Source organism: Musa acuminata, chromosome BXJ3-6 (genome assembly GCF_036884655.1).
Source record: "Musa acuminata AAA Group cultivar baxijiao chromosome BXJ3-6, Cavendish_Baxijiao_AAA, whole genome shotgun sequence".
Taxonomy (NCBI): Eukaryota; Viridiplantae; Streptophyta; class Magnoliopsida; order Zingiberales; family Musaceae; genus Musa; species Musa acuminata.
Window position 1 is genome coordinate 35,039,817 of NC_088354.1, and position 27,373 is coordinate 35,067,189.

Here is a 27,373-nt window from a genome sequence, read left to right on the forward strand (position 1 = left end):
CAACCGTGTTATTGTAGACGTAAATATAGAGTGATTGTTATCTCTTATCACTACTCATCCACAATAGTTATATCATCATTCATTATCATCCAACGAAAATATTAAAATTATATTTATTTTTTATTTTTATAATTATAAAATATTAAATATAATATTTTAAAATATAAGAATCAAAATATTAAAAATAACTAAGTAGATGGGTAATATATAATTAGCTCATTTACATCGCCCCCACGCGTTTCCTCGGAGCCATCGGTCAACACGTCGAGTCGAAAACTTTTCGCGGCCTCACGCGTCTGATGTGGACCACGTGCCACATCGTGCCATCCCAATAACGTGCGATGAAACGAGAGCGTGCGATGAACGCACCGTTCACCATATCATCCCAATAACGTCAAGATACGTGGCCAACGAGGCGAATTGGCTCACCACCTCGTTCCCGCACAGAGAAAAATAATGCATAGTTTGGTAGATAAAGCCGACTTTAAGCAAAGCCGTGTCAATTGAACTCCGTTGATTGTTTAACGAAACACCCTAACGAGTAACGAGTCGGTTTTAGGGAGGTGATGGGGTGGGAATATCAAATAGAACCGTCAATCTTCTCCGTCCTTTTCACGGTACAGGTTCACCACCGTCTTCGTCTCTCCGCCTCCCCTCTCGCTTTCCCTTTTGCTGACTTCTTACCGGCCTCGCGCTCGTGGGGGGTGGGGGGAGGGGGGCGGTCAAAATTTTCCCCCTTCTTCTACTCTTCTTTCTCTTTCCCTTTTCTTCCCAATCTCGCGTAATTTATATATCCACCACACGGGAAAACGATGATGATGCTTTAGGAATAGTGGGCAGAGGAATTCGGGGCCTCTCTGGTGATGATGTCTCCGAGGAGGCCTTCTTCCCGATGCTTGCTTCTTGGATTTATTTTGCTGCTGGTCCTGCTGGCGTTGAGCACATCGGCGCGGGCCACTGGGGTGTTCAAGGTGCGGCGTAAGTTCGTCGGTCGCAGGCCCACCGTCGGCGATCTCCGCGCCCACGATAGCCGCCGGCACAGCCGGATCCTATCCGCCGTCGATCTCCCCCTCGGCGGCCTCGGCCTCCCCACCGATACCGGGTCCGACCGCTGCCCGTTCGTGTTCTGTGTTTGGTAACCGTTCTTGGTTGGATTGCGTTTTGATCACTTGGTCTTATTTTGGGGGGTCGTTGGGTGGGTCTGCAGGCTGTATTTCGCGGAGATTGGGATCGGGATGCCGTCCAAAAAGTACTACGTGCAGGTCGACACGGGGAGCGACATCCTCTGGGTGAATTGCATCTCCTGCAAGCGTTGCCCTCGGAAGAGCGACCTCGGTGTATGATGACTAATTATTTCTTTTCCTTGGATTTTGGACGTGTCTGTTGTTTCTGCTTTTGTTGACCTCTAATTTATAGTGATGGGATTAAGAATTAGGCTACTCGTTGTAGGTTGAGTTGACGTTATATGACCCCAAGGCATCAGGGAGTGGCAGTTTGGTATCATGCCAGGAGAAATTTTGCGTGTCCACGTATGGGGACATTCCTGGCTGCGAGGCTAGTTTGCCGTGCCAGTATAGTGTGATATATGGTGATGGGAGTTCCACTTCTGGTTATTTCGTGACAGACACCATCCAGTATAATCAAGTATCTGGCAATCACCAAACAAAACCGGTCAATGCAAGTGTTACATTTGGGTGAGTTCTAATTTTAGCTGCCAATTTGATAGTTGATCCATCAATGCTAGTAGTGCTTTTGTGTCGTGCATAAGGATTTAGGATTGTGGTTTAAGTATTGATGACTTTCACTGTAGTTATGGGCATGGTTAAACGGTGGATGCTTATGCTTTGCTTAACCTTGACAGTAATTACTACCGAGTATCTTACTTCAGTATTATTTGGTAGTGTTAGTACTACACTTATGTAAACACAAAGTTATACATAAAGATTGAATATACATGAAATTCTTGATTTAGTGGAGAACATCATCAGCTCTTGTATCAATCCAATTTCAGACTGGTAAAATATGCCCTAAATTTAGAGTACTTAAGTTGCTGATACATTTGTTGCTATCTTACGGAAGTGAATATGTATTGCACACAGATTTATTTGATTTGTTCATACTTGCATAACCATTTAAATATTCAAACAGTTGTGTTTGTTTATAGTTCTATCTTCCATGATCCTTTCCTGTTGGATCAACTGCTCCTTACTATAGCTTGACCTATGTAATTTGTCTAGTTGGGTTGCTCATGAATTAGGTTCAAGTCACTTTTTTTAACTTGTTCATGATGGATTATAGATGCTTTTTTGGACAACTTGTTGAAAAGGTGCATTGCAACCACGGGTCTTTTGTGCAACCTGATGAGTGGTGCAAGTTTCATCTAGGGAGGTTGAGTCAAGGCCTAAGATCAGGCAAAAAGGCAAAAGATGACCGAAGCACCAGAAATGGGGACTGTTAAAGCTAGAGACAGGTGATGTGCAGATTGAAATTTATGAAAGTGTCTAAGGTTGCATATGATAGGTAGACGATGTCAGTAAGCTAACAAAAAGATGAATACCAAATGAAGATGTGTGACGATGGGGGGTGAGCGCAGCTTGTATTTGGAGATGGTGGTAGTTAGGTTGAGGTCGTGGTGTTGGGGCATCCAATAGAATAAAGAAAGGATTTTGTCATGTGTCTTGATCTGATTAGGTGACTTATAAGTCTTCAACCCTATGGAGCAACCCTAGTTAGATTGATGGTGCTGGGTTATTGTTGTTAAATTGTTTCTTAAGACTTCTTGCCAGTCCTTCTGAGCTTCAGATTATTTTGCACTGTTGATTCATTATCACTCTTATTTTGTGAACTCTCAAGCCTTCTGATGATTGCTATTTGGTTGCTTATGCCTAAGTTGCAACAAATGTGATAAACTTTCTAATCATCAACTAAACTTATAGGTTTTAAGTTGAACCTTTCTCTTGCCTAAAGGCCCTAAACTTGGAAAGGAATAGGCTCTATGGAGGGCTGATATCAGGCTTGCAACCAGTCTTTATCTTTTATTACATCTTTGACTGAGCCATATCTTGTTTTTGGTGCTCTCTATTGTACCTTCATGGTCAAGAGAAGCTTTTAAAGATGTTGGCATATTTTTTAAGAAAGTGAATTATGGAAATTGTTACACTATGTTTTAGTGATTTTTGGCATTATAATAGACTCTTTGTTGCAGTTTTATTTTCTGAGTAACAAATTGGAGTTTTTGTATACCTACCAATCTTTCCTGTCTTTTTATATTTTATAAAAACAAATACATTCATCTCATTGTTTTTAGTTTGCCATGTATCTCTGAAGATCCTATTGTACATCTTCAGTGATGTCAATTTAAAAAAAAAATTTTTAGTTAACTTCATTTATTTGGTGGTTATGTGCTTTTTAGTTGGTCTTTTTTTCTTAGGATAATATGATATTGGACAGGTGTGGTGCCCAACAATCTGGGGATTTGGGTTCATCAAGTGAAGCACTTGATGGAATTCTTGGTTTTGGACAGTCAAATTCATCCATGATTTCACAGTTAGCTTCTTCTGGAAAAGTGAGCAAGATATTTGCTCATTGTTTAGATACTATTAATGGAGGAGGAATCTTCACTATTGGACACGTAGTACAGCCAAAAGTGAAAACAACACCTTTGGTGCCTGATCAGTAAGTTATGCTACAGATACTAGCTGTTAATCTTTTCCCTTTTTCTCATCTTAGTAGTATTTAAAATCATTAAGATGTTGATGAATTCATTTTAAGTATATTTTTTTCTTCTTGAATTTGTGATAATTGTGGCATTCTGTAGATCTATACATGGGCAAAAAGGGGTATATTTGATATGAGAATATTCACTATCATGTTTTGGTGCCTTAGATGTATAGGCAAATCTCATGTTTCAAGTCAAGGCTTAAAGTTACAGCAGATAATTTGAGCTGGGAAGAAGATCTGTCAAATTCATGGTCTTTAGACCTTTTTCTAATTTTGCACTTGCATTGTGAGAATCAACAATGTACCACTTTTCTTCATCCATTAGTTGCATTTGGTATCTGAATGCTACCCTTGCCATGATACATCAGAAATAAAAAGAAACTAAGTCAACCTTAATGAAGCAGAATCTTGTATTCTAGATGTGATTTTGAGTGTAAATATGTAAGTTTCCAAATTATCTTGAGAAATTTTATATTAGTTTGATTTAGAGTTAGATTATACTTGTAAATAGTGATAATCATGTGAATCTGCTGTAATAGCTGAATGTTAATCCTTATAGCAAAGATTTCCTTGGTTGAAATTGCATCTACCAGCTGGTAAATGGGGGCAGTACACAATCATGCGAAGATTTGGTGTGCCATCAAAAAGGTTTTGAAGAAAAAGGAACCGGAAGTGGCAAATATTCTTACAATATAACTCTGAGGTGGAATCCTTTTATGCATCCGTGTTGAGGACTGCTCCATTGTTTCATGGCCCCTCTTTGATCATGCCTTCGAAGAACTTAGTTCAACAGATTAGGATTTAGTTTGAACTAGTACTTTGGAATTATTTAATTCGACTTGTTCATCCTCAAATTAGTCTTATGTAACTAAAAACAAGTCTTTTTTCGGTTGGGTACCATTGGTACCCTTGGTCTTGACTTGGTGGATTGGATGTTGCCATGTTGGTATATATTGCGCAGTGCAACACCTTATGCAGTGGAACTATTTCCCTGAACTTTTAGGTCATTTTTGCGTCTGCAGGAGTGTATCTTTTTATATTGTAAACTAGAAAAAAAGAAATTTAATTTTGATATCCTAAATAAAAATGGCTTGGTAATATATATCTTGGAGCAAGGTTCGTAATTTCGTACCGTACCGGAGTTTTGATGTTAGTTCGGTACGGTACGATACGATATTGTATACCGTATCGTATATACACATATATACACACACATATATATACACACACACACACACACACACACACACACACACACACACATATATATATATATATATATTCGGCGACGTCGCCTCTCTCTTCTCCCAGGCGGGGCGACGTCGCATTGTTTATATATATATATATAAATTTAATAAATATATATTTATATATAAAAGATTATATATATATATATATATTTATAAAAGGCGACGCCGCCTCCTTTATATATATATATATATATATATATATATATATATATATATATATATATATCGTTTTGTTCGGTAACGGTCGGTCCGTGTACCGATCAGCTGACGGACCGGTACATACCGCCCGTACCGGGTGGTATTATTCGAAATTGCATACATTGTCTTGGAGAATGATGAAGATGCAAGTTCTTGTTAATATTTAGGTTGCATGACCTTCTAAGACGTACTGTGGTTGAACAATCACATACTTGGTTAATTAAGAATGTTGATCTGATTGTTATATGTGGGTAACAAATCTTTTGCAAATGGATTCTTTTTTCATTTTGGTGGCCAATAGTAATCAGGCGCCTATTCGTTGGCAATGTTAGCTTCCAATATTTGGCTATGCTTAATCATAATGCAGTTTATCTTCTGGTTCATTTAACCCCGAATGAGCCACTATTACTTTTTACTAAAACCTTTTTTTTTACTTTTCCTCTACCATATTCTTGCATTTTGGGCACTATCATTATATATGTTTCTCAGAATTACTTGGATCAGTTGATGCCAGAAACCTTATAGAATGTGCTCATATTGGCTTGTTTTCGGAATCTAATATGATATTTGATATCCATTTCTAATTGAATAATAGGGGAAAGTGAATAGTGGATAGAAAATATAACATAAACTTCTATAACCTTTCCTGTCCATGCCAAGAATATTTAAAATAATCATCATCATGAGTACTAGAGGGCACATACATGTTTTTGTCAATTATCTACCAGACTGGGACTGCTTCAAACCCTTGCTCTTCCTGAAAAAATATTTACAAAAAATATATTTAGAAAAACTGAGAATACTGCCGGAATTTGGTTGAAGGCCATGTTGTGAATCACCAAAATTTACTAGTATTACAGCTCTGTCAATTTTCTCTCTTAGATAGTTTCTCTTCCTGACTGCAGGTTCTTTTTCTAGGGTTGCAAGAATGATCATTTCATCTGAAGTTTACTATTAGTTAACTAAAAACATAGATGATGTGATATGATATTTGGCCTACGCAATTAATATCTACTGTAGTATGAAGTTATCAACTTTTAGATTGTGCATTTTTATGTTTTTTCATATAATTCCATCTGTTAGCTTTTATGTGTCTGATCATTTTTCTGTTTCTGCTAAATAAGTCTAGCTTTGTTTCAGGCCACATTACAATGTGAATTTGAAGGCAATTGAAGTTGGTGGAGCTTTTCTGCAGCTTCCAACTGATTTATTTGACACTGGTGACAAGAAAGGGACTATAATTGATAGTGGTACAACATTGTCTTATCTACCAGAGGTTGCCTATAACGCACTAATGAATGCAGTAAAAGACTTCTTCTCTTGGTTTTGGTAGATTTTTTTTTGAAGATCTTTTCGTATATTAGTCATTGTTCATTTTTTTTGTAGGTACTCTCTAATCGTCCAGATTTGAATTTCTTCACCAATCAGGACTTTCGATGTTTCCGATATACTGGAAGGTATGATCTTTTTGGCTAACAGTTCCAATTAAAGATTGTTTCACAATTTCAGGCAGTTAAATATGAAACTGACTGATTACGGGTGATCATCAAATCTTTGTCATTGCATGTCATGCTTAGGTATTACTTCATCTCTTGTTGTACAGTGTGTTATTTTTCTCAAATTAATATGCATCTAAAGTGTTGGGATAGAAGATGAATGCTATGAACTCATGAACTCGTGTGTCTTTTTTCTTTACTATGTAATGTTTTTTTTCGCTTTTCTTGAAGGATTCGATGGTCGGAACGTCTACAGATTTTATTTATGTTTAATTATTTGTGTATGTAGAACTAAATAACATCAATGAGATTGGATCACCAGTTATAATAATCTGGATGGCATAACATGGTGATCCATTATTCAAAATATTGTGACATGACTTGACACAACTCATGTCAGTGCACTCAGCATGTACAATTGTTGAGAGCATAAACTTGTGCATGTGGTTGTAGTCAGCCCAGATATAATATTGCTTTGGTAGTTCAGTTTTGACCAAGCCCACGAATGCTTTGCATATATAAATTCAGTTACAATCTAGTAAAAACTGATATAACGAAATTTCATCAATCTGAAATGTGGAACTATAGTTGACTTTATTTTTCCATTTTATTTGTCCATATTTTATCTTTTCATACATAAAATGAGTTGATTGCTTGTTTGAATGGTTTTGAAAAAATTAAATTGTTCTGACTTGGTTGGGAGGATTGGATTTTTCACCAGAATGCCAATTAAATGTCTCAGAAATTACTGAAAGAATTTTCATTATATCTAGTTAGACCTCTAATGTGTTAGCCATTTCTTTTGATAAGGATATTTAATTATCAGATAAGAATTATTAAGTGTTTGTTCTCGACATTGATTACAGTGTGGATGATGGATTCCCGGAAGTTGTTTTTCATTTTGAGAACTCACTTTTGCTGAATGTATATCCTCATGATTATCTTTTCCAAAATGGGGTAAGTTTGATAATATATTTTATTTTTAGTATAATGATGGTCATATCCTATGTAGCTTGCTGGGTGCTGTTATGCAAGCTGTTCTTGTTCATCCTTTTTCTACTCTTGAGTTTGCATTTGCGCTTCTTTTTAATATATCTATTTGGTACTTGAAATAAATGTTATTAAATATCATTTTGATTGGGGTATCCTGCTTTTACTTTTTGACATGGAATTCTGCTTCTGTTTATTTGATTTATTTCTTTGTAGAACATTGTGGTAACTCATATCTCATCACCAGTGAAAGTTACCTGTAGTATGTTAGTTACACTTTTACACACTTCTGCTAAGGATTTTACTGATTTTATGAAAACTAAAATTGGATACTTAGCTCATTCACTGTATCTTAAATTTTGATCATGGCAGCATAATTCTTTTTCAGAATTTACAATTTTGTGCTACTTTGTTTGTAGTATATCCTAAGCAAGAGTTATTAAATGCTTATATCATCTCACTACCATCTTGAGACCATATGCATATTGCCCTTTGAAGACAAATTCCCAGGTATCCCGTTTGAGGAATGGGTAATGACTTATATACCATCTCGTACCAGGAATACATGGGTGCCCCCTTTGAAGGATGGGTAATGACTTATATCCCATTTCACACTAGAGTCCATGGTTTACGGGACGCTGGATGTTATCGTACAGTATTCACTGTATATATAAAAAAAGTCTACATCGAGTTAATTGTTGATTAGGTGCTCTGGAGCTCTGGAGCCAACACCACGTGTGCAATTCAACTTAGCTGCCTGTGAAATTTGTTGATATCCTTGGTTGTTGCGCCAAGTAGATGGAATATGTCATGAGTTCATGATTTGCTAATATCCTTGCTTTATCATCAAGAAATTAACTTCTAATGGCATGATGTTCCAACACTTTTAACACCGATAAGAATTTAGATTAAGGTTATCATTTTAAATTTAATAAAAATGCAGTGTCTATATTTTTCAAAACAATAAATATTATAATGACACTTCAAGTCAACTATCTTTATTTCTGATTGCCAAATGATCAAAATCCACAAGAGGGCCCTTTCTAGAAGTAAGGTTTAAATCTCAGTTTGGTACCAACGTGGACTTACTGACAATGTGCCGGTAATGGCAGAGAAAAGGGGACACACACACACACACACACACATACGTACGTAGAGAGAGAGAGAGAGAGAGAGAGAGAGAGAGAGCCATCGCTGGGGGAGGAGGGGAGAAGCGAAGTAAACCAGACTAAAGCCCAGTTGGCTGTCTAATCAGTAAATGCTGATCCTTACCAACCAGTATGGGCAGTATTTTAAATAGTTGAGAGAATTACACTGAAGCCTATGATTATCAAAAAAATTACTTGAAAATTCAGATACTTCAATGAAATATCCTGCACATCTCCAGTTAGTATTGGTGTTTGATGATTGCATTATGGCTATGTCAAGCATCTTGAAATATAATTTCTTGGAAAATTGGTGATCAATGATTGAAAAAAAAAAAGAAGATGGGTGCCAAGTTGAAGCCAGCAAGATATAACTTTAATAGATAAGAAGGCAAAAAGAAAGGTAAGATGATAGCATGAAAGAAAAACATGGAACTAGTCAAATAAGTTGCACATTTCTTATTGGTTTCTCATCGCAAGTACTTTGCTGATGTTGGTTATCAATGATCAATAAAAATATGTGCACTTTCTAGTGTATTGCTTTATGATTTCATGATCAATTTCATCTATAGTGTCAACTTCACCAGCCATATGCATCTCAAATATCATGAAACATATGTGCATTAAATATTTTACTCTAGCAATGTGTAGAATATGACAACTGTGTTAGATATTGACCAGGAAAAGTAGATGCAGTGGCATTTTCTGTCTATAACTTGTTCGAGTTGGCTTACTGTAATATGGTACTAAAAATAGTGGAGGTATCAATCAAAGCAGGGAAATCATGAGCAATAAACTACTAACTACAGATTTTTTGCTGCAATCGGGTGTATACTATAAACATATGAGAAGAAAATTGCTGGAGACATTGAATTATCTGGTGGTGTTTGCTGATCTATAGATAACAAGACAGTGTCATTAGCCAAATTTTAAATTGGGAAAAAGGAACTCAAATTAGACTAAAATAGGCTTTTAGCGTGTTAAGGTGCATGACATACAGCAGTTAATTATGGTCAAAGATAGGTTTAAATGGCATAGTTGGTATGCAAGTAGTTGGTTCACTGTAAACTGCAAGGTTCATATGCAATTCATGATTGCATATGTGTGTTCTATTATACATAATTCTAAAGCAAAATGTAAAATTAACTGATGAAATATATTCTAGGCATTATAATTACAATTGTGGCCAGAAAACAATATACCTTAACGCTGTGAAGGATAACAAGGAAAGTTACATGCAATGATGCAAGTATATAAAATTATAATAGAAAAACTGCTGACTATTTAGTGTAGATCCTATAAGCATATATAGCCTCTAACATCTAGGCTAAGCTTCTTTATGTGTCAATCCTATAACCATTATACAACCTCATGCGGCTTATGCAGTTTTATATGACCACAAATGTGGATGCATATGTCATTTGCAGTTTGATCATGCAGACAGCCACAAATATATGCTATGCAGTAAGGTTTGACGTACCGAAGCATACTACTCAGTACTAGCTGTATGCACCGATCCGACAGAGGATCGGTATAGGCGGTATATTAGTATACCCTAATGTACTATGTGGTGGTATGTTTGGTACGGCTTGGTATAGCTTGGTATGTAGTATATACCATACTGGCAGTTGGTCAGTATGCTGGTACAGATCAGTAATATGAACCATGCTATGCAGTCTATTTCTAGTACTATCCTTGATATGACTTACTTGGATCTAGAGATAGTTGACATAGTGCACAAGAATAAGAAAGCAAGTGAAATCTGGAGGATTGATGGTTTTTTGAGCAATAATTTCAAGCAAAGTCATTCAAGAGTCACCTAGGCACAGTATGCAAAACTTGTATGTTGGTGAACCTCACTGTAAATTAACAATAGTTTCAAAATTTTGCTGATAGGCATTTTGCTTTCCTACCATGCATGTAAGTAATATATTTGCTATTCATGGTCATCTTTGGTTTCATGTAAAACTTGGTGTTTCGATCTTTGTTCACTCCCTCATGCTCATTCACATATCAAAAGGTACTTAATGCATATGAGAATAAACAGATGCTGAAGCACCAAAAATTGCTCAGTGTTCAAGTGATCAAATGTTAAGAGAGAGACAGCCAGTTGATTCTCTTGCTCTTCTGTAATGACTGCTTCATACTGTTCATAGTTGTTCTTTATAATTGCTTTTTCATAGTGGTAACTTTTAATATGTGAACTCTCTAAACCAGAGTGAAGGAACAGTGCGGTCCTTGGAAAATAAAAAGAGAAATTGACAATAGGAACAACCAATACTTGAGATTTCTGCTAATATGAGAGGCCTGGGGATGATCAATATGTGCAACATTATTTCTGTTTATTTTTTCTACGACTTAAACCCTGGTTACTCAGATCACAAAGGAGCAACCTTGTTGCTATCAAGTCTTGCCCTCTAAACAGAGAAATATATGGACTACACATTTTAGCTAGTATATAGCAAACAGTACTGTTGGAATGAGTTGAACAAGAGACAAAGTACACAATTTAACTAGCTTACAACGTTGTTCAAATGATTTGGTGAAGAATATTCTTCATTCAATTAAGTCATTTATAAAGAAAGAGAAGGATAAAAGAGAAATTTGACTTTCTTTGAGGAAATCACATTAGAAGCCAGAACTGGACAGTTTCTTTCTCCTACTCTGAGTCAAAATTATATCGCATCTCTATGTTCCGTTAAGGTTTTTTTCCTTCATTTTCAAGAATCTGTTGCCCAAAGTTTTAAATGTTCACAATTTTCTGCTTTAAATGCTCTTTCTGATTTTCCAGTTCATGTTGATCATATGATCATACCTGAGTTTTTAGATATGATATATATTTTTTTAATTTTTGTTGCTGACCACTTCCAATTACCATCCTGTTTATGTTTGTCCTGATTTTTCAGGCAGTCTTATCTTGTTTTAGCATTTTCTTCTGACACTGTCCTACTATACCGCATTCATGTTTTAGTTAATGGTATCACATTTAATATTATAGTTCCATTCTTGGCATTTGAACAAACAGGATAATATTTACTGTGTTGGTTGGCAAAATGGTGGGTTACAGTCTAAAGATGGAAAAGATATGTTTCTTTTGGGAGGTAAGCAAGAATTTTGGATTTTAGATTCTGGAACACTTGGTTCCTATAGCCCTTGCACTTGTCACTGCATCCTGTTCTACCCTGCTATCATTGTCAGCATACTAGTTTACCTATATCTGTTATGCATCGATGTACTTTTTCCATGACATTCTAAACAGCAAAAGTATAAAATGTGTTAGTTGTATTATCAAATTTCTGTATTATTTCAGGTCTTATATTTTAAACTTTTTAGAGTTTTAGTTACTATAAAGTGTGGACTTGGCACTTCAACAAGCTTTGTCCATGTAGACACGATATGGCAGGAGACTGGTCCCAGTACAAGGTATCAGTTTAGTCAAAGTTGGTCAGAATACCAGGAAGAAGAAGAGCAACAGTCCATGGAGAAATGGAAAAACAATAAATAGAAACAGTATCAGAATCAAAGAAAGGAGTGAACAAGGAACGGAGCGACGCTACTGCTGTACAACTCCACCTAAGGCATGACCCTTTTTTCCAAGAGAGAAAAACAGAAAAGGAGGGAAGGAGGGAGAGAAGGCATCATGGCTCATGAGATTTAACCCATGATCATTGGATTTGGATGTGTGGGATCTTATCCAGGCCAAATTATAAAGATTAATGATGATAAATAAAAATCTAAGACGAGGAGAGAAGGGAAGAGGAGAGGAGAGAAAAGAAAAAAAGAAGAAGAAATAATAGAAGGAGAAAAGAGAAGTGAAGAGAAAGTGCATGCGGAGCTGGTTCTGTATAGTGAATATGCTGATGTAATATACAAATTTCAATCATATGTGAAAGAAGTCTTTTCCTACATATTAATTTTGCTGGAAGCAGATTACGATGCAGAGCAGTAGAAGGATTTACACTGTCATTCAAACCAACCAAACCTTCAAGATTGATGTGTGTTTTAGATTTTTAGTTATTCATCACTGCCTGTTAGCCAGATTTGAAGTTCAAAAGAATTATGAGCTTATGCAAGATATACAAAGAAACTCCACTAAAATGATTTTTTAAGATGAAATACACTTAAAATGGAGCTTTTAATCCATTTTCTATTTTAATGGTGAATGCTTCTATGAATATTTCTTACCTCTTCTATGTAATTTTATTTCCGAAGTAGAACTTTTTTGGCACAATTTCTTGTTTAAACTAAGCATCTTATGTAAGATATTGGACTTTTCTTTTTGCATCTTTTATAGGCCATATCTTATTTATTATAGTACATCTTGTTCATGTCTCCTAATTGTACTTGTCTATCATGATTATTTGACATTATGTTGCAGATCTAGTCCTATCAAACAAGTTAGTTCTTTATGATCTTGAGAACCAAGTCATTGGATGGACAGAATACAACTGTAAGTCACAACTTCTACTATATTTTGTTTTCTTTTGTTGAAATTTCATTTATATATTTTGTATTATGATCCATAGTTGATCTATATTCATTATAATATTTGATGTGCATGAGAAAGACCCTTTGTGCAAGTTACAAATATGGTCCAAATATATGTCTTTTTTCTAGTTAGACGATACAATTGAACAAGACAATAAAAGGAGAGTTTCTCATTTCTTTTGTTTGTTTGTATACAGGATGAAGTATATATAGTTAAACAAGATAAAAGAAAGAAAGGAAAGAGCTACCTAAATAAATCTGTGCTAATCTAGGAAATATACAACTAGCAAATGTACACGAATAACGTAATACAACTAGGAATAAATCAGCAATCATATCTTAGCCTATCACTTCAAATAAGGTGACATGTCAAGAATAAAATTGTGGCAAATCTTGACATACCAAATCAAATCACAGCAGATTTGACAGATCTCAACACTCCCCCTCAAGCTGGTTTGAAGATATTCAACATCCCCAGCTTGCAATTTAAGTGATCAAACTGATGTTTTAGAAGCCCCTTTGTGAAAATATCTACAACTTGTTGCTTGGTAGGGACAAATGATATACATAACAATCCCTCATCGAACTTCTTTTTAATAAAATGTCGATCGACCTCAATGTGCTTTGTTCTATCATGATGTACCAGGTTGTGAGAACTGAGAAATACTAATTGCTGCCTTATTATCTTAGTATAACTTTATTGGTTGATTCCAAGAAATTCTTAACTCATCTAGAAGTCTTTTTGACGGAAGGAGTTCACATATTCCTTATGCGATAGATCGAAATAGAGTCTCAACACTGCTTCTAGCCACTACATTTTGTTTTTTACTCCCTCAAAGTCACCAAATTTCCCTCACAAAGGTACAATATCCAGATGTAGATCTTCTATCATCTATACAGCTGGCCCAATCAGCATCTGTGGATGCTTCAACATATGCATTGTCTCTCTTTTTAAACATCAACCCTTTTCCTGGAATTCGTTTGAGATATTGAAGAATTCTAACGATAGCCCTCATATACTTTTCATTAGGTGAGTGCATAAACTGACTTATAACACCAACAGCGAAGGCAATATCTGGTCTAATATGTGACAAATAAATTGATTTTTCAATCAGGCATTAATGCTGTCCCTTATCCACCTTACTACTTGTGTTTGCACTTAGCTTCTTGTTGGGATCAATAGGTGTTTCAGATGGTTTGCAACCCAAACATACTGGTTTCTATGAGTAAATCCAGTGTATATTTCCTTTGTGACACCGAGATTCCCTCCTTGGTTCTAGCCACCTCCATACTCAAGAAATATCTTAATGATGCAAGATCTTTAATTTCAAACTCCTTGGCTAGGAGGGTTATTGATTTCTTTTATTCTACAAGATCATCACAGTACAATGTCATCCTACATACACAATGAATATTGAGACCTTTCCACCGCCAACATGCTTATAAAACATGGTTTGTTCTACCTGACTTTATAAATATCTATATCTCTTTATAGCTTTAGTAAATTCATTGAACTATGCTCTAGTAGATTGTTTTAATTCATAGAGTGACCTCTTTATCTTACAAACTTTGTCAGACCCTAATGTTCCTTCAAAAACTGGAGGTAGATTTATGTAGACTTCCTCTTCTAATTCGCTATTAAGGAATGCATTCTTCATATCTAACTGTTGTAGGGGCCAGTAAAAAATTACTACAAGAGACAACAAGACACAAACGCTACTCATTTTTGCCACGGGTGCATAAGTCTCTTGATTATCTATTGCAAATGTTTGAGCGTATCCTTTAGCCACTAATCTTGCTCTGTATCTCTCAATTGACCTGTCAGCTTTATATTTCACTGTTAACACTCATTTACAACCAACATGTCTCTTTCCTTTAGTTAAGTTTATAAGTTCCCAAGTGTCAACACTTCTCCACTGCCCTATCTCCTCGAACACAACCTTTTTCCACTCGGGTATAGCTAGAGCTTCAAGTATAGACTTAGGAATATCTGTCTTTGATAAGTTAGAAATAAAGGATCTGAACGAGGGACAGTATGTGATATGACATGAAATTCAAAATAGGATGAATAGTACATGATATTGTTCTTTTTCTAAGAGCAATAGTAACATCAAGATCTTGAAACTCATAGGGTTCTAGACAAGGTTTTTAATTTCGAATAATACCACCCGTACCGGGCAGTACCGTCGATTGGGGCTGTTTCCGCCCCGTTATCGTCGTAAATCGACGGTGACCGAGGGAGAAGAAAGAAGACGGAGAAGGGGAAGAAAGAAAGGGAGAAGAAGAGGAGAACCTGTGCCGCTCTCCCTTCTCGTTTGCCGGCGACTTCTCATCTACGTGGGGAGAAGAACCGGGGAGAAGAGAGGCGACGTTGGCTCGCCTCTCTTTTTACTTTTATATATATATATATGTGTGTGTGTGTGTGTGTGTGTGTGTATGTGTGTATATGTGTGTATATGTATATATATATATGTGTATACACACACACACACACACATATATATGCGACATCACCTCGGCGATGTTGCAGATATTTTTTTTACTTATATATATATATATATATATATACATATATATATATATATACACATATACATATATATGTATATGTATATATGTATGTATATATATATTTATATATTTATATACATATATATGTATATATATATGTATATATATATATACATACATATATATGCGACATCACCTCGGTGATGTTGCAGATATTTTTTTACTTATATAAATAAATATATATATGTGTGTGTGTGTGTGTGTATACAATATATATATATACACATATATATAGGTGACATCACCTCAGCGACGCTGCCTCATTTTTTTTGCGACATCGCCTTGGCGACGTCGTAAATTTTTTATTATATATATATATATATATATATATATATATATACCGCTCGGTATACAGTACTATATCGTACCAAGCGAATCTTGAAACTTCGGTACGGTACGAAATTTCACTCCTTAGTTCTAGGCATAAAGAATGGTCTGGAGTACCTGAAGTTTCATGATCAGTTGCACTCGGAGCTGACTCATAGCAGACATTATGTGGTTGTTGTCCCAAATCATGTCAGTTACACCTCCTTGTATAAACACGTAGCTCTGATTGTTGTTTATCAATTACTAAGTCTCCCTCTGCATCAGATTTTTCATGTTCTAACACGATAGATTGAGGTTGTAACATTGGATTGGTGGTACGAGGAATAAGTTGTGGCTGCGAAGGTAGAACTGTGAGAGGAATGGATTTGGTAGGTGAATTTTGAGGTGATAGATCTGTGATAAGAATAAATTCAGAAAGAGAATTCACAGGCAAGGTTATAATAGTTACCTAAAAATTTTCTTCCATATGATTATCCCCCTGAAGAGAAGTTTCAATGAAATAAGGTTGATTTTGAAATAAGGTGGCATCCTTACATAGAACTGTATTGTAAGAGGATCGAAGCATTTGTATCCCTTCTGAGTTGGTGAGAAGCCTAGAAAAACACATTTTTTCGCTTGTGGATCAAGTTTGGTGAGGTTATGTTTATGTATATGAATAAATGCTACATGACGAAACACCTTTGGATGGCAAATTACTAAAGATTTGGGTTTGTGGATAGGTTTGTAGGAGGATGTTTAGGGGTTTTTGAAAATTATATTCTCGAATTGTCATCCTATTGATTAAATAAGATACAGTTGGGACAACCTCTTCCCAAAAATAATTAGGAACTCCTATTGTAAATTTAATGGCTCGCGCTACCTCTAATAGATGATGGTTTTTCCTTTCAGCAATTCCATTTTGTTGGGGTTTATGTATGCAAGAAGTTTGATGGATTATTCCCTTTTGCATTAGAAAGATTTTAAGAATGGATTTGAAGTACTCTCCTTGATTATCAGTTTTAAGGATTTATATTTGGGCATGGAATTGGGTGTTGACCATGCTGTAGAAGTTCTGAAACATTCAGTTTTTTTTTTTCAAACAAATATACCCAACAAACTCTAGTATAATCATCAATGAAGGTAATAAACCACCTAGTTCCAGTAATGTCTTTGACCTTTGAAGACCCCCAAATGTCATTATGGATTAAGTATAAACGTCAGGATGGTTTGTATGGTTGTGAAGGGAACATGACACGATGATGTTTGGCAAGTTGACAGATTTCATACTGAAATTGAAAGATGTTCTTATTCTTGAAAAGCAAGGAAACAATTTGTCTATGTACTTGAAACTAGGATGACCTAATCTATAGTGCCATCACATTATTTCATCCATATCAGAAAAGGAAGAGAAATTGCCTACAGCTTGAGCTTGTCCATCTAAGGAAGCATTGCCTTCAAAGTAATAGAGTTGATCAACCTCTCTAGCACTGCTAATCATCCTTGCGAAGCCCATATCCTGAAACTCACCATGAGATGAAAAAAATTTAACCACACAATTTGAATCTTTACTGAGTTTGCTTGTGGTTAAGAGATTTAGGATAGGTTAGGAACATGTAGAACATATTTCAAAATTAGGTTCTTTGAGAGAATAACAGAACCTTGTCCTGCAACTAGGGACAAAGATCTGTCAGTAATACGAACTTTAAGATTACCAGGAGAGTATAAGAGGAGAAATGTGGAGAGCAGTAGGAATATTACCTTGTTTTTCAAGAGAACATGAAGGAGATGGATTTGTGGTGGTTTGAGATTGGCCAAGAAGTTCATACAGATGTTCTAGTCGTTCCTTACCGAACAAAGGTGTCTCAAAGCCCCATTGATTTCCTCCAATTTGAATCTCTATGGCTGCCTGCATTCCTGTAACCCCTCTGTCGTTGTTCTTATTGTTTTTCCAATTTTGAGTTTGCCATGCAGTTTCCAGTATGCCTCCTTGGTGTGTTTTGGTTTCTTGCAATAATCACACCACCTCCCATCTTTCTTGTTATCTTTGGCATTGGGAAGTATCTTTGAGCCTGTCAAGGTAGAGTTTTCCACTATATGGTTGTCATAATTTGTTTCTTTACTGCTTAGCAATTCCTGTTATCTTTCAGCACTTGGAAGTAGGGTAAATGCTTCATCAAGATTAGAAAAAGGTTCTCTACTAAGAACCTGATCACATGCGTGATCAAATTCAGAATTTAACACCAATAAGAATTGAAATACCCTCTCCATCTCCAACAAGTGTCTCAGCTTTTTAGTGTCAGCAGCAGATTCCATCTCCAAATTTTAATATTGGTTTAATTCAGCCAATAAAGATTGCAGATTATTATAGTAATTTGTGATGCTTGATGTACCTTGCTTACAAGGCTGGTGCCTTTGTAGCCACATTCACATATTTGAACTTCCCTTTACTCATTAGAGAGAACTTCATGGATTGAGACTACTCCATAAAATTTCTTCCGCCTAGTTTAATGGTAGAGATTTAGTGGTTGACTCTCAAATTGTAGGGAATATTAAGTGTTTACAGGTTTAGGAAGATTAGAAACAAACTTAGGAGTTTCCAATATGACTGGAAACAAGAAGAGTCACCAGAGAGGACTTTCGGTAATGAAGATCGAGAGGAAGAAACTAATTTGCTGCATACCACATACGACAAAGAAAAGAAAAATAGAACCTAACCCTGCTCTGATCCCATGAACAAGACAATAGAAGAAGAGAGTTCCTCATTTCTTTCTTTTATTTGTATGTAGGATGAAGCAAAGATTTTAATTTCGAATAATACTGCCTGTACCAGGTGGTACGTATCGAACCGCCAACAGATCGGTACGCGGACCGCCCGCTATTAGGCAGTACCGTCATTTGGGGTTGTTTTCGTCCCGTTACCACCCTAAATCGATTGTCACCGCCCGCTACCTGGTGGTATTAGCTGAGGGAGAAGAAAAGGAGAACTTGGAGATCCGGCGCCGCTCTTCCTCCTTGTCTTAGGCGACGAGGCCTTGGCATCGTTGGAGATTTCTCATCTGCACAGGAAGAAGAATCCTTGGCGACGTCGCCTTTTTTTTTACTTTCTTCTCCCCACATGCCAAAAAGGGCGACGAGGTAGTCGCTCTTTTTTTTTACTTATATATATATATATATATATATCAAGCGGTATATCGAAATGTATCGCTCGGTATACCGTACCATACCATACCGAGCAAATCTCGAAACTACGGTATGGTACGAAATTTCAATCCTTGGGATGAAATACATATAGTTAAACAAAAGAAAAGAAAAGAAAGGAAAGAGCTACCTAAATAAATTTAGGTGCTAATCTAAGAAATATACAACTAGCAAATGTACACAAATAAGGTAATACAACTAGGAATGAATCAGCATTCGTATCCTAGTCTATCACTTCAAATAAGGTGACATGTCAAGAATCAAATAGTAGCAGATCTTGACATATCAAATCATATTACAGCAGATTTGACAGATCTCAACAACAATAGCTGGAGCTTTTCACGACACGGTTGTTGTCACTTGATTAGGTGTTCACTGTGTTGACCAAAATTGATGTTGGTGTTTGGTCAACTAAATGCAGGTAATGACACTCCAAGGATTCTATCACCTGCACATTCGCCATTTCTAATGGCGCATTCGATAAGATGATGCGTTACCCTGAGGCTAGTCTCTTTGTTATGATATGTTTAATATTACCAGTTTACCACAAAATTAAGAATTCTTTTCATTGCCTTTTAACTTCATATGCTTTTTTGTTACAAGGATATCAGCTTTGTAGCACACCCTCGTCTTAGCTTGCTCATGGCAGGATGTTGTGTTGACACGATTTTGCCACACCAATGAAAGGGGAGGGAGGGAACAAAATTAAATGTGGTTTAACAAGGCCAGGATAGCATTTGAGATCAAGTGGTTTTGATGTTAACCTTAATATAAAATTAGAGGAATTTTATAATGTCTGGGTATTATTTGGTTAGTCAGCTTGATCTAGTAGGGTGAACTAGGTCTGCTCACAAAGGACAAAGAAGGAAAGAACTTGAGGCCTAGTCTGATGCTTAATGCTAACCCCATTTTCCACCCTTCCCCTCTCTCTCCCCCAAACAATTGATGGGATCAAAAAATACATGCACCATATGCCAAAAGAAAAAAGAAAGAAAGAAAAAAGAGTAAAACTTGCCGTGGCCCATGTCTGTGTAGGAATGTACGTAACTTGCATTCTCTTTTACAGTCTTGTATATTTATCACCGCTCATAATTTCCAAACCCAGTTCTTACACTCTTGTCAATCTCTGCTAGATGTTTTGATGCATTCGTTTGCCTTTCTGCTTACTACACTCCTGTGAAAATCGTGTTGGTCCGTTATGATTATATTACTGTTGACATCACAGGCTGTTATGTCAAAGACACTCTAAAGTCTAAACCTTTAACTGCATGGTGTTAGTGCATTGCAAACATCATTTGGAGTCTATGCTTGTTCTGGCCAATATTAAACCTGTTCTGAACTGTCTAGAAACCAATTGTGGCTTGTTAAACTTTCTAAAATAACAAAAAGTTGCTGGTCATCCCATATTGCATCAATCTGTCACCAGGTTTAAGCTCTAGTAGGCTGAAAATATTGATAGACAATTGATTTTACTTCTGTTTATATCATTTGGAGTGACAGTCCAGGAAGCTTAACTGTTCATTACACTGAAAATTAGTTATTGTCATCAATTTTCAATGTCTTTGTTCCATTTCACTTGAACTATGTCAACTCCATTAAAAAGGTGTCATGTCTTTAGGGCTTTTGAGTAGATTTTGAAATGTTTTTGGCACCAAGTGTTTGCTATCTAAGGACAGAGAACTCTTTGGTAGACAACCACTTTCTTTTTATTTTGAAATGATTGTTGCCGGATGCCCTTTTGGTCCTTATAGATTGTTTACTTGCCTTATTAATTGAGGCTAAACAAACAGGCTCCTTCTAGAAAGCATACGACAACAACAACAAGTCGTAAGTACCAACTATTTAGGATCGGTTGCATGGAGCTTTTACCACCATTGAGATCTGTAAGCAATCATATATTTAGTTAAGTTTAGAATATTTAAATATTTATTTATAGTTTGGTCTTTTAGGTCTTCCTCCACCTTTCCTCTTATCACTAACGTTATTCATTTTGCTTCTAACTACCACATCTATAGGTCTCCTAAGCACATATCTATACCATCGTAAATAATTCTTTCTCGTCTTAAGATCTGTAAGCAACCATATATTTAGTTACGTTTAGAATATTTAAATATTTATTTATAGTTTGGTTTTTTCAGGTCTTCCTTTGCCTTTTCTCTTACCAGTAACATTATTCATTTTGCTTCTTCTAGCTACCACATCTATAAGTCTCCTAAACACATACCTGTACCATTTTAAATGATTTTCTCTTATCTTATCTTTTATTGAAGCAATACTTAGTTATTCACAAATATAAATATATATTTTTTCTATTTTTCTTAGTAACTTTATACATTCATCTTAACATTCTCATCTTAGCAATATAATTTTTTTGCATATGTTATTTGTTAACTGCCCAACACCCTGAGCCATAAAACATTGTTGGTCTCGCAACTGTCTTATCAAAATTTTCTTTTAATCTCAAAGGTATCCGATGATTACACAAGATTCCTAGTATCCCTCGCCATTTTAACTATTTTAATTTTACTTAATGAATGATATCTTTATCAACCTCTCAATTTTGCTATATAATTGATCCAATATATCTGAAGTTTTTACTCAAGGGAACATCGTGTCTACCCAATTTAATTATATTCTTCTTCCTATTCCTAGCATTACTAAAATTATATTATATATATATTTATTTATTTTTGCTCGTACTTAATATAAAACCTTTAGTTTCTATGGTTTGTCTCTATAACTCAGGTTTATAATTAATTTCACTTAAGCTCTCATCAACCAAGACAATATCATCAACAAATAATATACATCAAGGAGGATTATCTTTAAATGACTAGTAAGTTCATCCATTATTAATGTGAAAAGTTAAAGACTAAAAGCAAATTCTCGATGTAATCCTATATTAATAGGAACTCACTAGATGCACTCCCTATAGTTCTAATGCTAGTAGTTACATTATCATACACATCTTTAATAACATCAATATAATTAGTGGATATACTTTTCTTTTCTATAACCTATAATAATAAATATTTAGGAATTCTATTATAGGCTTTCTTTAAGTTAATAAAAACAATATGTAATTTTTTTTCTCTCTATACCTTTCCATTAGTTGTTTTAATAAATAAATAGCTTTTATGGTTGATCTTTCAGGCATAAAACTAAATTGATTTTCAAAAAGACTTGTTACAAGCCTTATCCTACTTTCGATAAATTATTTTTTAAAGGTTTATTCTGTGACATGATTTTAATTTTTCTATAATTAGAATAGTTTTGAATGTTCTTTATTTGTGTAAATTGACACTAAAATACTCTTTCTCCGTTCTTCTGATATATTTCTAAATCTCATAATTTTGTTAAATAAGCTAGTTAACCAAGTTATTCCCTTGTCTCCTTCTTTTACTTTACTAGCTTTAATTTTATGAACAAATCTATGACTGTTAAATCTGTCACTATTATTTATCTTTAAAATTAAGTCCTATGTGGAATGCCCATTAAATAATATATAAAAATAATTTTTCATCTTTCCTTAATTTCATTATCATTAACAAGTATTCTTTGATCCTCTTCTTTAATTCATCTAATATTATCTAAATCTTTACACTTTCTTTTCCTAATTTTAGCTATTTGATATATATCGTTTTCACCATTTTTATCACCTAATTTGATATAAAAATGATCAGAAGCTTTATATCTTGTCATACTAATCACTTTTTTAGCCTCTCTTTTAGACTCTTTATATCGTTTAAATTTCTTATTATTTTTATAATTTTATTAATCTTTAAAACTTGATTTTTAGTAGAAATGACTTTTTGAACTTCCTCGCACCACCATCAACTCTCTTAAGGCTACACCTCTATCTTTAGTTTCATCAAGGATCTCCTTTGTCAAGCTTCTAATCTTATTAGTCATCATAGTCCAAAAAATATTAATATTTTGATTATTTTCTTCATCCAAGTTCCAAGTAGCCATCATTTACATCCTATTTTTAAAAATCCTTACCTTATTATCTTTAAAATTTTACCATCTAGTCCTTGCAAAAAAGTTTTTGTTGTCTTTCCCTTCTTATGCTTTCTATAATAAATATCTAATACTATAAACATATGTTGATTCATCAAACTTTCATCAGGTATAACTTTACTATTCTTACATATAACTTTATTTATCTTTCTAGTGAGAAAATAGTCTTTCTAACTAAGTTGTGATCACTCTTATTAGGTAACCAAATGTTCATGTCCTTTCTTAAAGTGAGCACTTCTAATTATAAGATTATATAAAGTTGTAAAATTCAAAATCATACCTAAATTTGTATTTCTCTGTCCATAATCGAAGCCCCCATGCACCCCTTTATATTTACCATATGTTTTACCAATATGATCATTCAAATATCCTCCAATTATAAGTTTTTCGGTTATAGGTATTCCTTGAATGATATCATCTAAGCTTTTTCTTTTTTTAGTTTGATCATCTAATCCAACTTGAGGGGCATAAGCACTAGTGATATTCAAAATATTTTGTCCTGACCAATTTTAGAATTATAATTCTATCTCTAGATATTTTTACATCTACACTATTATTCGTAAGTTCCTTGTTAATAATTCCTACATCATTTTTGTGTTTAATTTTTTTCAGTATATCAAATTTTAAGTATGGTATTATCAATCTCTTCAGATTTTTTTTTCTACTTTAGTCTCTTGTAAGTAAATAATATTTATTCTTCTTCTAATCTTAGTGTTTATCAATTCTAATCTCTTTCTTGAAAGTGTACCTATATTCCAAGTTGTTAACCTAATCTTATATTCTTGGACTAACTTCTTTACTCTCATTGGTCCAAAGCAATGAGAGAACTCTTGCCTATTTTACACCACATCCGGGCGCCGATGTGTTGCTTGGAGGATATATCCACCAGTAGCTTTGAATCAGTCTCTACTTGGATATTCACAAAACCTGCTTGAAAAGAGTTTAAAGAGAAGGAACCATGTCAATATATGCTTGAGTAGGTGGGTTTTTGGAGGATCTACTGCTTTTCTCCAAGATGATCAATGAAGTGGAAGAAGGCCATTTCTAAAGCTTCTCCATTTTGAGGGGAAGCAAATGATCCTTTAGGTATCCCATATTCCATATGTTAGAAGGGTTGGATGTAACATAACTTGGGATCACCAAAAGGGCTTCTAAATGGAGATGACAGGCAGGTGTGCATAAGAATGTGGCCTCTTGTTCTGACAAGAGCAAGGTATAATTAGTAGGTGTGCTTGATTCCTTTTCTTTAGGAGAATTTCCACGGAGTGAGCTCTATTTTTTATGGCCAATATATCATTTTATCTTGACAATGCACAATGCATGAGAATGTGGCTTAAGGTTTTGACAAGAGCTAGGTGTAATTAGCAGGAAATGTGTTGGATTGAACCTTTGTTCGGGGGAACTTCCATGGAGTGAACTTGTATGGCCAACCACATGAACCATTTGATCTTGGCAATGCAAAGGCAGGTTAAAATGTGTTTCAAAGGCAGGCATTTTGACTCTTAATCATGTTTTTCTATGTTTAACAGTATTAAAGACACCTTACAGGATGAGGACTCTTATTGATATATCAGTATCTTGAGATTCCTTGTTATTGCTCTTCAATGTCAACTGCTGGATTGCACCCTTTTGGGCACATCACTAAAGGTCTTCTCTAGTTGTCAATTAACAATTCAAATTGTTCCAGATCCTGTTACATGTTTTCAATTTATCAAAATAGCAATCAAGAGTCCCAATTTGATCAGGTTCCTTTTTTGTTAACACACCCAAAGTAGGACAGATTTGGCCAAGTAGATTGGATACCTGGGTCTAAATTTAGAACATCCAAACCATCTGGACTGGACCACATAAAATGTTCGATACTGGTTAGTACAAAAGCAAGTTGGTACCATCCAGAATGATGATAGATTAGATGGATTAAGAGTATGAGGGAAGAAAATTGAATATAAATTTATTATTTCTAATAGAGAGAAACCATAGTTGAAATGTATGGATAAGAAATTTAGGAACATTCTATTTATTGGAGAACCAAATAGTAATGTTCGTAGAATTTATCAATTGTTGAAATGAAGATGGTGTGTGATAGTTGCATGTTCTTGGATCAATAGAGGGAAAAAAATTTTCTAAGCCCAATTAAGGTTTATGGGTTAGCATGTTGGACAATTGGGCAATGTATCCAGAAATTTGGTTTTTTAGAGATGACAATGCTATGATGAAAAATGTAATGTTAACAGAAAAAATGTTGGATATTAACTAATGCATCTGTAAAGCAAGATTGATAAGTTTGAATTGGAGGTGATAAGGTTGAAGATCAAAGAAGAATTGGTGGAGACCACAAGCAAGAATATGATAACCCTTAGAGTTCATTGGTCCTTTATGGTGAGAAAGGATCCACATAGCTACCACAGAAGAAAAAATAAACTTCTTGTTGGAATTTCTTGACATTGTTTAGTTGATAGTAAGTTGGAAAAAAAAAAGGATTTTGTCGTTATGTGGAACATAATGTCATTATGTCCTTTTATTCTCAAACTTAATGTCAGGTGAATGAAATGCCACTATATTACTATGCAATTTTGTCCCTTTGCTCTCCATTTAGAAATTAATTTCCATTTAATTTCAACCCTCTGGAATATATGCTGAATTGTTTCCAACCTTAAACTGAGATGACATCATAATTGTACGCTACTGATGACATTGTCTTAATTTTAGGCTCCTCGAGCATCAAGATTCGGGATGACAAGAGTGGAGCAATTTATACTGTTGATGCTCATAACATTTCTTCTGGCCGAAGATTGCAGCTGGGGAGGTCCATTTTGTTGTTGTTGCCAACCCTCCTGTGCTATTTTATTTGTTAATCAGGAACAGCAAATGCATCAGTTTAGTGAGTTTGCTTCATTCATATTCTTTTATAGAAAAGATGTCAGTATATTCTTGCTGTGATTCTTGCTCGGTACTGAAGAATCCTTCAGATCAGAGACAGGTTCTCATGCAGAATCACCCCCACTGGAATGTTATTTGAACTCCGTGATATAACTTGTTACAAGTTATCAAATTCCATTATTCCAGTACTGATCCGAAAAGCATTTAATTATAGATATATTCAAACCAGATGTTGTCTACCACTCCACCTTCAGATGTTACTGAGCTGCTAGGAAGCACAGATTAGTCTCCGTTGAAGTGAAATTTTTTGTTTGATTCAGAAAGCTGCTGTAAGATGCTTGTGAAAAAGAGTGACCAAGCACAAATTTACTACCGAGCATCGCATGCCTGATGGAGTACTGTTCCAGGTATGTCTTCGGGCAAGTTATAGAAAGTAGACGTCTAGTCTTCCTACATGATTTGGTTGCCTAGGGGTTTGTCATCATCCCGAGCTGGACACTGCAGCTTTGCATGACTTGGAAGGTACAAGTGAACAGAAGTTCAATGATTGAAGTTTCTACTCTTAATTTTCATGTTTGAATGGTTGACTTTTACGTATGTATCGTATTTGGATCCTCTCAATTACTTATTGTCCTTTATTCTGCATTTAGTAGTACAAACTCTCAAAAAGTTAATTTACTAAAAAAGTTAACTTACTTTTTTCCTTTGTTGTAAATATTTTGATCTGTTACGGTTTTGATCATTATAATAAAAACACTGAAATCTATTTAAAAATATTTGTAACTAATATAAATAAATTTATAATATTAATTAAATAAATTAAATTTAGCATTATAATGATTTATGAGTTGGGGCAACCAAGGTGACAAACAAAGAGGCAAATATGATGTCACTAATAGTGTTTTTAATTATTTTTAATACCTTAATTAAAACACTGTTAATGTTATTGAAATGCATTGAGTCAAATAAAATTAAAATATTAGAAATAATTTGATTTATCATAGTAGGATTTAAATAGGTATTTATAATAATTCATGAAGAAACAACACCTTAATAAGAATCAAGATTGACTTATTATAATGTTTTGGTCACAATAATAAAAATATTATAA

General features: G+C 34.9%; 1 protein-coding gene across 2 annotated transcripts; it reads left to right on the forward strand.

The window, feature by feature from the left end:
- The first annotated feature begins 628 nt into the window (after positions 1-628).
- Positions 629-26,447, forward strand: LOC135581010 (aspartic proteinase 36-like). 2 transcript variants are annotated; one of them, XM_065157624.1, is made up of 10 exons: positions 629-1,102; positions 1,208-1,337; positions 1,450-1,694; positions 3,451-3,675; positions 6,309-6,471; positions 6,555-6,625; positions 7,531-7,621; positions 11,825-11,900; positions 13,178-13,249; positions 26,092-26,447. In XM_065157624.1, the coding sequence occupies exons 1-10, from the start codon at positions 864-866 to the stop codon at positions 26,235-26,237; spliced, it is 1,458 nt and encodes a 485-aa protein (XP_065013696.1). In that variant the 5' UTR covers positions 629-863; the 3' UTR covers positions 26,238-26,447. The 2 variants fall into 2 exon arrangements, with proteins under 2 accessions (XP_065013696.1, XP_065013694.1); XM_065157622.1 differs by having other exon boundaries at positions 721-1,117.
- Positions 26,448-27,373: the final 926 nt, after the last annotated feature.

Excerpts from the sequence above, each read along its gene's own strand:
- LOC135581010 (XM_065157622.1), top strand. The coding sequence starts at position 864 with ATGATGTCTCCGAGGAGGCCTTCTTCCCGATGCTTGCTTCTTGGATTT. Across the intron at positions 6,472-6,554 it reads ATAACGCACTAATGAATGCA|GTACTCTCTAATCGTCCAGA; the intron begins GTAAAAGACTTC and ends TTTTTTTTGTAG. Across the intron at positions 11,901-13,177 it reads AGATATGTTTCTTTTGGGAG|ATCTAGTCCTATCAAACAAG; the intron begins GTAAGCAAGAAT and ends ATTATGTTGCAG.